The 10,659-nt window shown below is 34.0% G+C and overlaps 1 protein-coding gene across 1 annotated transcript in view; it reads left to right on the top strand.

Annotated features, from left to right (window-relative positions):
* The first annotated feature begins 427 nt into the window (after window positions 1–427).
* LOC149794467 (centrosomal AT-AC splicing factor-like) overlaps window positions 428–10,659 on the top strand; it is a 45,041-nt gene continuing 34,809 nt past the window's right edge. Inside the window, exons 1-2 of the mRNA XM_089968709.1 lie at window positions 428–570; window positions 9,569–9,732. Coding sequence (XP_089824835.1) covers window positions 433–570; window positions 9,569–9,732 — 302 coding nt within the window. The 5' untranslated portion in view covers window positions 428–432. The remainder of the gene's footprint in view (window positions 571–9,568; window positions 9,733–10,659) is intronic.

Raw genomic sequence — 10,659 nt, 5'->3', positions numbered from 1 at the left:
AGCTATTTTTAATATTTTCTTGTTACAAGGCTGCTAAAAGAATCAATATGTGTCTTATGCATGAATAAAGTTCACTAGTACAATAACACATTAGCATACTCAACCATCTCGATTTTTTTATATTTATCTCTGTAGCAGAAATACGTAATTACGTAAGCCAAGGCAGCTTCATTTGCAGCCCAAGTTAAGCGTTTGATCTCCAATGCTAGCCTAACTGTGACAGGTAGTCACCAACATTCCAAACTCTTGTTAAGCCTAACTCAAAGTAAATCTAAACCACATTACAGATTTAGCGTCTGTGTGAATTTACAAATGCTAGGCTTATGACAATTAGGTTCATGTCTTTTACCTTGAAAATTAGGTGTCAAAGTACGAAACTATTCAGTGAGACAGAAGTGCGAAAAGTAGAGTAACCAGTCAAATGTAGTGAAAATGGCGGACACGACATCTTTCGTTCAGTTTGAGTATTGTCCACTCTGTAAAATCAGCCATAAGAAGAAAAAGAAACATCTTTATTCCAAAAGACACAAAGAAATATTGCAAAATATTCTAACGAAATTTGAAAACAAGGTTAGATGTTCATGCTAAATTGACTATTTGAAATCGTTGTTTGTTTGGGTTTCTTTTAACACGTTTTCGTTACTCAACTTGTGTAACACATTTTCGGCATAGGATGAAATTATGGAGGATAAGTTAAATAATTATGTAATGCCGGCATATTTATGAACAGATAACATAAGTTCTTGTGAGATATGTTTTACTCATAATACGTAAGCGACGCACATAGGACATTACACAAAAGTAGTAACAACTTTTCTAGTCCCATAATTAGCACGAACCAATCATTTTTTTTTGTTTTGAAAGATAGCTCAGTCACATTTTGCACACATGCAGTGCTAGTCGAAAGAAGCATATAAAAGTTTATTTTATGAAAAATGTCAGAAGTTGTATTTTCATGATTTTTTTTAAACGACGTCGACTTAATGCTGTCTAAGAATTAATTATTTGTATGCCAAAAAGTGGTACCATACCCAGCATTTTTTTTATTTGTAGAGTATCAAAACCAAATGTGGCACATTAATAAAGATTATTTAGTGGTTATAAAATGCTATGTCTTTTTAAATTTGGACCATAAGTAGATTTTCTAGATTTGTTTATATATTATAATTGTAGCAATTTTAAGAACTCTTGGTTAGTTTGGGGGCAAATGTGCTAGAGACACAAAGTTGTAATATAGAGAGGTAACCACATAAATGTTGCTTCACATAAACTTTTTGTGAAGGAACATTTTAATTTACAGGGCCTGTATTCAAAGAATGAGAAAATGATGACAAAAATATTTGACCTTCCATTGTTTCAAAATTCGCAATATTAGTACTTAACAATCCATGGAAAAAGCAAGCAAATGGTGTTCATGACATAGAAATAGTCTCTTGTGTATGTCTCCTTCTTATTTGACAAAAGTTGTTATTTCATACTAAGCATGTCATTATACAAGAAATGCAATATTCAGTAAAACCTGTAAATGGATTTTTGTCTATTTATAGCAGGATACATAAGTAAGGCATTTTTCCTTTCCAAAATACTAAATGTGACAGCTACCAACCATGCTAAGTACTCTTTTAATTTAAATATACCCACACACCAATGGTTAGAATGAAAGTTTCTTTTGTCACCACTGGGGCTTTAAAAAAAAAAAATTTAAACAGCAATGTAAGTGCGGAATGTTCACAGTAATGTTGATTTGTGTCTTCTCAATATGCCACACTTACATATAGAATACTGTGAATTTGTTTAACCTTTTATTCTTTCTGTTATTCGATGCTGAAACATAAAGTCTGTGTCCAAAATACCAAATGTGTTAGGCGGCTGCCATCTTTGAAATATCAAATTCTGGTTTGCATACACATGACACCTCAATTGAAATCAAAGTAAGTGCAAACACTTTACAGTAATTACACATAAAATCCTTGAAGGCATATATTTTTCGTTGATTGCGCTTCAAAGATATGGTAAAATTAAACCAGTGCAGAAGCTATTACTATGGAAATCAAGTTTCTGAAATTTTCAAAACAATCAGAATCCTTGATTCCAGCAGGATTTTGGAACTTAATGTGACTGCACTACAAGTTTAATGTATCAAGAGTTTATATTTGATGTTAATTTTAAACAGCCAATGAAAATAAACATAAGAAATGGTGTAATAGAACACCCATGAGAGGCCAGCCAACGTAGACATGAAAGTGAGGCTGTTTTTTTTTAGTGTGGATGGAGTTGTGTCCCAAGTTGGTTCATGCTGCTATAATGTGTACTCCAACACTGTATTATCTTGGACTCAATATTATCACGGCAAACAGAATTTTTGGATTAATTTTGGACACGCACCATCTAGCAGTTGTTAATAGATTTAAAGCTGTAGCCAGTAAGGATGCAAATATCTTACAGCACAATTTCTTCAAAAATGTCAACATTTTTATAAGTTTACAATGAAAAAGAATGTACTTAACTTGTTTGTAAAGTGCATGCATTTATGTTGATCATCATATAAAAGACTCCAGTCAAACTTGCTGTGCCTGCATTGGCTTAGATTACAAAATATATTCAGTGTATCGTCTGATGTTTGATGATTATAGGTCATATACTGATGGTGACATACATGTCCTTAGCCAACATGGACCAAAATTTACAAAATGTTGCTTATGATCATACTTCTTGTATGTAAATAAGAATATTAACAGTTAAACTTTCTTGAAATCAGTAATACTTCAATAATATTAATAATAGTTATATATTTACATTTCTTTGCCCTCTGCATTTAAAATTCATATACAGTTAAGTAATAATTGCTTTTAATTTGTAATGTTGTTATTCATGGATTTACATTTGAATTACATTTGTGTTCAATTTTATCATTGGATCATTTCGTTTATTGTGGAAATATTATACCAGTACAAGCGTGGACATTTCTTCTCATAGATAAATTGTATTTTGTGCTTATTATAATACCTCCGAGCTACCATATGTAAGTTAGGCAAATATCCTTGATAACAGAGAGTTGTTCTCCTATGGTATATTAATCTGGGTCAGCCACCATATGCTGTTTTATTTACATTTACAAGCTTTGATTGACAGTTTTTTTTTTATAGGAATAGACAGGGAAAGCCACTGAAACTTTACAAATTATAAGTACAGTGTAAGTAGCAATAGCAAAACAGTTTTAATATGTACTGATAAGAACATTAAGTACTACGATAATTCAGTGATCTGGGCTAAGACATCGGCCCTGATATTGATGTTTTGGGGTCTTACTGCCTAAATAACGGCAATGTGTAGTGTGTTATGGTGTCAGTTAAAATTGGAACAAGAAAATTTTCAGGAATATCTCGTACACTTGGCTGCCCATATTGACGCTTTTCTACAAATTAAAGTCATGGTTTAGTCTAACTTTACTTATTATGATGTCTTTTCTAGTAAATTCAAATTCTCACACAAAGAAATAGACGTATTTTCAAGTTAAGTTCGCTGGAATGCATTGGAATCTGAAATACTGAAGAAATTGTGTAGATAGCTTCATTTCACTGAAGATACTTATCGTTTTAACCGATTTTGGCATTGCCTGCTTCTGTTGCATTCCAGCCAACTGAAAAGTGGAAAAGTTGGATGTAGCAATGTAATTTAGACTGATTGCAAGAGCGACAATGATGTTGTTCCATGTGGATATACATGTTGTCAGATATTTGATTTGATCCAGAAATATTTTTTACACAGTGCCAAACGGACCCTTCATCTGACAGTCATGAGAAATACCGGTAAATGTGTAAATGCCCACTGATGTGTTGCAGACTGTATGGGTTAATAAGCACGTGAAATGGGACCCAAAACATCCATCAGTATCATTTCAGGTTTGGGGACTAGTTTATTGTATTGGCAGTTTATAATAAATGATATTTGAAAAGTTAATGCCAGATCTTTGGTTAGTATGGTGTGATTGTAATGTGATAAGCCAAATCAGATACTGTGCAAGATGTTTATATAACATGTATGCTGACTTCAGAGCATGCACACGACTTTACAACTTGCACATGGTTTGGTTGAATGTTTTTATGCAGCTGGATTTAAAATGCATTCTGTTTAAAACCTAAATACTTAGATGGGTAAAGTGTTGGTATAATATTTTCTTGCTTGATATTACTGTTATACAGTTCTCCCCATATGTGTACAAACACAACCATTTCTATGAATTTTATCAATCAGATATGCACAGTGATAGGGGTGAAACAAATGATTGATATATTGATACATCAATACTTTTGCTGTAATGATACACATATTGATACAAGAAAAGGAGGATCAGTACAAAACTATACTTACATAAGTCATTTTAGTTTTCAGCAGTCATGAATAATTATTAGTTCGCCTTGTTATTCTTTAAATATAGAATTCATCAGAAATAGTTTTTGCAGTCCTAGGCACTCATTTTGTTAGTAAAATTAAAAACGACTATTGAGAGTACTCACTTTCTGTCTGCAAATTAAAACAAAGTGACATGGTTCTTTATTTGCCCCGCCACCCATTCCATGTTTATTATCTTAACCCAGCAGCATGTTCAGCATATAGGATGCTTTCCAAACGTGTTTGACATGTATAATGAAGTATTTTACTCCTCATTTACTTACCACTTGTGAGCGAAGTTTCTATGTTTAATTTTGTCTTGTCTACTTTGGTCGATTTGAAAGCTACACTACTGGTGTGTCACACCATGAAAAATGTTACATTCAAATCTTATTGGTGGTTATTGCTTGTTCCGGTCCAGGTTAAATAATAAATAACAATCAAGACTTAGTGTATCTTATTCCCTGCATGACAAACAGGAAACACTAGCAAAGCAACAGAGTAACATCTCACATAAGTCATTGATATGTAAAGTACTTAAACAGAGATGCTGTCAGGGTGTGTGATTGAATGAATCATGCAAAATTTGTATGAATGTGCATACTTGGAGAACAGTGATGCACAAGAACTCCCATAACTTAGTTGAAAGTCCCACATATGAAAATATGCTCGACAAAGTATACTGATTTTATGAAACTGATCTTGTCGTGAGATACGTTTTTCTAGTAAACAGCTGTTTTACACGTCTAGGTTCTTCAAGCATGACAAGAATGATGTTAATCTAAATTTGATTGCCACATTTTGCCCAGGAATAAGCATTATGGCATAGTTTGAACCTTCCATGAAGGAAGTTTTACAAATGCATGTAAAAAATACAGGCCACCTAGAAACCAAAAATGTCTGATTCCCATCATGGTTCATTACATTTTTTTTTGCCAAATACTGGCTGGTAATACTGATGATGACAATAATTTTTAAAGTTATGAAGTATATTGGATTATTGGAGCTGGGAAATTAATAATGGAGATGCCAGTGAGTGATTTTGAGCCCGAAAATGGTGTTGTGCATGAGTCAGTATACATGTTGGATGGACAAAAGTAGAGGGCATAACTGTCAGTCTCCCTGTCAGCAGTATTTCAAAATTGAATGTAGAAAGGGCAGAATACTGAGCCTAATTAAAATACAGACAATAAGTAGAATGCAATTTTCATTTTTTTTTTCTTCAATCAATTTAGCCCTGTGAATCATATGCTACATAGCCATATATCCATATCAGAGCTGAGATAAACTGAATAAACAAGGGTGAAAAAAAATGAAATTAAGAAGTAAAGCTATTTATTTGAATACCTCTGTCTGCACAAGCACTAAAAACCCTAATACAGCATTATGAAAAAGATAAGAAATCTGGCATGGTAGTCAGTAAACTACTGATTCAAGGCAGTAAGTTTATGCTAGTGATAAGGCCTATTTTGGAGCAGATATGGCCACAAAGATCAGTTCCCCAAAATCTTCAAGCTGACAAAGCTAGCTATGCATATGCCCTTTCAGAAGGAAGCACAGAAAAATATTCATACATTGATAAGGAACAGAGTATGTTTAGAAATAATTAATAGATTAATACTTATACTGCTAGAGGTGACATCTTTTAAAGATTTTGATTTCATTAGAGCTCTATAAAAGTGTTGCAAGAAGAAAGACAAATATTGAAGTGTGGGGTAAATATTGAACCATGACCATTTCCTCCTCCATCTACTCTCCTCTTCTTTCGGTGAAGTCCCCCTTAAGATAAAATCCTGGCAGCATCTCTCCTTAAATTATAGATGTGGAACAAATTTGGAATTTCTCTTTTTATTCAGAGATATTTAACCAGTGACTGAAGGTGCTGATGGAATGAATGGAATTAACACAGTATCAGCAAAGGAGCAGATCTCAAACTGCTAAAATTTATCACCTTGTGTACAGTGTTTTTATAAATTTAGAATAGTACCAGGTGTTATGAATAATTTTCCTTCTTCACTAGCAGATACAAGTATTTCTGGCCATAACAGTCTTTTACATCTGCAGGAAGTACATTGTAATAGATTTTGCTGGTATTCATCCTCATTCCCATGCCTGGATTTGATCTAGATGAGATCTTCTTTTGCATGAGGAAAATGCTTTATTTCTTTTGTTTTGAAGATAACATTGTAATGTCTGTCCTTGCTTAAGTGAGGCATGAAATTGGTAATCAGATGTTTTCAAAGCATTCATACTGTGCAACACAAAGGGCCTGTTGGCTAAAGTGAGTTAAATGGAACCACCATAAAATGGCTTAAAACATTGAACAGAACTTACTGACAACCAGCAGGTAGTCAGTTTGAAAGTATTTCTGTTTTCTTGTCATCAGTGAGAATTGCATACAAATATATGATAACTATCTCTCTGTCCGTAATCTGCATATTGGAAATACAACCAATATGTCAATACACATAAAGGGGTACCTTCTACCTTCCAAAGATGGAAAGACCATCAAGGTGATATGTGTATTGATATGTATCATATCACAGGGTGTATTGTGAATCATATCGATACACGGCACAGGTGTATCGTTTAACCCCTTCACAGTGCTAATTTAATTGAGTCATGTAATCATGCAGTCCTAATCTGATTTATATGAGTATTTTATATCAGGAATAATAATAATTGTCGAGTTTTATATTTTTGCTTACGTTTAAAGTAGAAGTGTTTGGATAATAGGTACTAGTGACCTATAATTTTACCCATATTCTGTTAACTTGTCAGACACTGGACAGTGAGCAAGTGTACTAGGCAGCGTGGAGTTGTTTGATGAATAAAATATTCCTTTCGGGTGGTTTGTTTTGATTATTGATGATTTAATTTTTAAAAATTCCCTGAATTTGTTAAAGTATTGCAAAGGATCTAGAGACTAACTTGTTGAAATATTGTATGGGCTCTAGAGAGCATCTTCGCTTGCCAAGGTTCCAATATGATAACCCTATCTACACCTTGGCATACCAAGCAGATGTTTCTGTGCTTTGGGCCTTTGAACTTCATTGGATACTGCAAGCCACCGAGCCAATCAAAATTAAGTTTTTCAAATTTGAACACTGTTCCTACATGATTGGGACAAGGGGAACACACAACTTGAAAGGACTAATAAATAAGCAATTTTCCACTGCCAGTCCATGTTAGTACAAATACCTTTCACTCAAATACACCTGTAATGACTTCCTTCTGGTACGTAGTCATACTGTCGATGTTAACTTACAAAGTATCCTTTTTAAGTCAGTTGCCTCCTCCATTTTTGACTGATGACAATGCACAGCTGTTAGACGCTGTTGGTTCATTGGCATTACATACTAAAGGAAGCAGCTCATGAAATCCAATAGATGTCGCTAGGACAAAGCACTAAAATATCTGTTCGATCAGTCAGGGTCTAGGTAGGGTTATCATATCGGAACCTTGGCTAGCAAAGATGCCTGGAGATGAATTGTTGGTGTTATCAATGATCATCTGTAGGCATGTCAGAAATGCACAGGTATTTTATTGAATGGCATGGAGATTTTATTGATCGTTTACTAATTGATTCTTTTCCAGAATTTATTAAAGCAGAGAGGGATTCATTTAAGTATTGTACCAGACTTAGATGGATTGATTAAAATATTGTACAAAACCTAGAGAGGAATTTGTTGAAGTATCCTACTGGACCTACATAGGGATTTGTTGAAATATTCTACGGAATGTGTTGAGGGATTTGTTGAAATGTTGTATGGAATGTAGAGAGGGATTTGTTGAAATGTTGTACGGAATGTAGAGAGGGATTTGTTGAAATGTTGTATGGAATGTAGAGAGGGATTTGTTGAAATATTGTACGGAATGAAGAGAGGGATTTGCTGAAATGTTGTATGGAATGTAGAGAGGGATTTGTTCAACTATCCTACTGGACCTACAGGTAGATAGGAATTTGTTGAAATATTGTATGGAACCTGGACAGGGATTTGGTGAGATTATTGTACAGAATGTAGAGAGGGATTTGTTAAAGTATTGTATTAGACCTAGAAAGGAATTTGTTGAAGTATTGTACAAAACCTTTAGAAAAGGCTCTGTTGAAGTATTGTATGGGACCAAGGGAGGGATTTGTTGAAGTATTGTGCGGGACCTAGGGAGGGATTTGTTGAAATATTGTACAGAACCTTTTGAAAAGGCTCTGTTGAAGTATTGTATGGGACCATTGGAGGGATTTGTTGAAGTATTGTGCAGGACCTAGGGAGGGATTTGTTGAAGTATTGTACAGAACCTTTAGAAAAGGCTCTGTTGAAGTATTGTACAAAACCTTTAGAAAGGACTCTGTTGAAGTATTGTACGGGACCTAGGGAGGGATTTGTTGAAGTATTGTACAGAACCTTTAGAAAAGGCTCTGTTGAAGTATTGTACAGAACCTTTAGAAAAGCTCTGTTGAAGTATTGTACAAAACCTTTTGAAAAGGCTCTGTTGAAGTATTGTACAAAACCTTTAGAAAAGGCTCTGTTGAAGTATTGTACAAAGCCTTTAGAAAAGGCTCTGTTGAAGTATTGTACGGGACCTAGGGAGGAATTTGTTGGAGTGTTGTACAGGATCAAGGGAGGGATTTGTTGAAGTATCGTACTGGACCTAGGGTAGGATTTGTTGAAATAATTGTGTGAGACCAGCAGAGGGATTTGTTGAAGTATTGAGACCTAGGGAGGAATATTTTGAAGTGTTGTATGAAACCTAGGGAGGGATTTGTTGAAATATTGTATGAAATCTAGAGAGGAATTGAAATATCATACGTGACTTATGATGGGATTTCTTGAAGTATTGTATGGAACATAGGGAGGGATTGTACATGTAGGTGTTAACAGTGATCATCAATGGGCATGTCAGACATGCACAAATATTTTATAGAATGGCAGGTAGATTTTCCTCGGCATAAAAAAATTTTTACCTATAAAACTTTTCAATATTATGTGAAAGTGCAGGATAAGTATATTGCTGCAGAACAAGTTTCAAGACACTTTGGACAAGGCCTTAAAACATGCAGATTTATTAATGTTGTAAGAAGTACTTCATGTTGTGTATTAAGAAAATGAGGAAGCTACACATGCATTAGATTCACATCAGAATGGTCTAATTTATAAAGTTCATTATTAATTGACAGATTCAAACAGCAAAGGCAACTCTGTTCAATCCTGAGATACAACCTTTGGAATTTGAGACGGGGGCAAAGTTCTGGTGTTACTTCTGTGCCAAGGAGGTGGAGAAACATACACGAGAGGAGTTTTGTATCATCCAGTATGGTGGCCTGCTGTGTCACATTGCAAGGTATTCCATCTTTGTCATTGTAACCTAATTTTAGGGTACAAATATTTACAGTAAGACACAATTGATATGAGCATTGATAACACAGATTTAAATTTAGTAAGAAAATACAGCACAATAGGGATGAAACAAATTATAGATTTCTAAAAGACTGTTCTGGGTTCCTGAGAGGTTTATTGTAAATATTTTGTTAAAGCATATTTAATAATGCAGACAAGTTATATGAAAGTCCACTGCTTCTTCTACCTACCTGTTGACTTGAGAGCTAACAGCTATTATAACATGCATGCCATGTCTCGCTTCACATGATTGTTTCATTTGCTGCACATATTTTTAATCTTATTATGTCAACACATGTCTTTGTTGAATATATCAGACAATTTAGGTAGAATGTCACAAGGATCCTCATGATCTTGTCTCCAATGATGAATTAAATTGATTTCACTGAATGTACTGTGTCGACATGCACAGAGTATGCTTTTGTAGAATTTACGATGACTAAGAAACTGCATTGGCTGAAAACTTGAAACAGTGTTTGTTTAAAGTAAAATATTACTGATCCAAAGTTCTGTAAACAAATATTCAAAAGTAAATGATGTGGTTTAAAGAACATTTTGTCTATTTTTAGTAGATCAGCCTGTAATTTTGTGTTGTGTGCAATTGGAATAAGTACTATGTATGCGACAGCCACAATCATGTTTGTTTTCACATTTACGATTTGTAATTTTTCATATACCAAAAATATTATTTGTTTCATTGTATGAAAAATGTTTTTTTTTTAAATATAATTTTATTTTGGAGTACTGACCATGTACACAAATAAAAAGATAGGACCCAAACAAGGTCTGTGTGACACACAATACTGACATAACTATTAATGTAAAAAATAAAATGTACAATTTTTGTCTCATTTTGCTATCAGCTTATGAA

The sequence above is a fragment of the Sinohyriopsis cumingii genome, chromosome 8, assembly GCF_028554795.1.
Source record: "Sinohyriopsis cumingii isolate HCF-2022 chromosome 8, ASM2855479v2, whole genome shotgun sequence".
Classification (NCBI taxonomy): Eukaryota; Metazoa; Mollusca; class Bivalvia; order Unionida; family Unionidae; genus Sinohyriopsis; species Sinohyriopsis cumingii.
The sequence above is the reverse complement of the archived record's forward strand: the minus strand, read 5'-3'. Positions and strand labels throughout refer to the sequence as shown.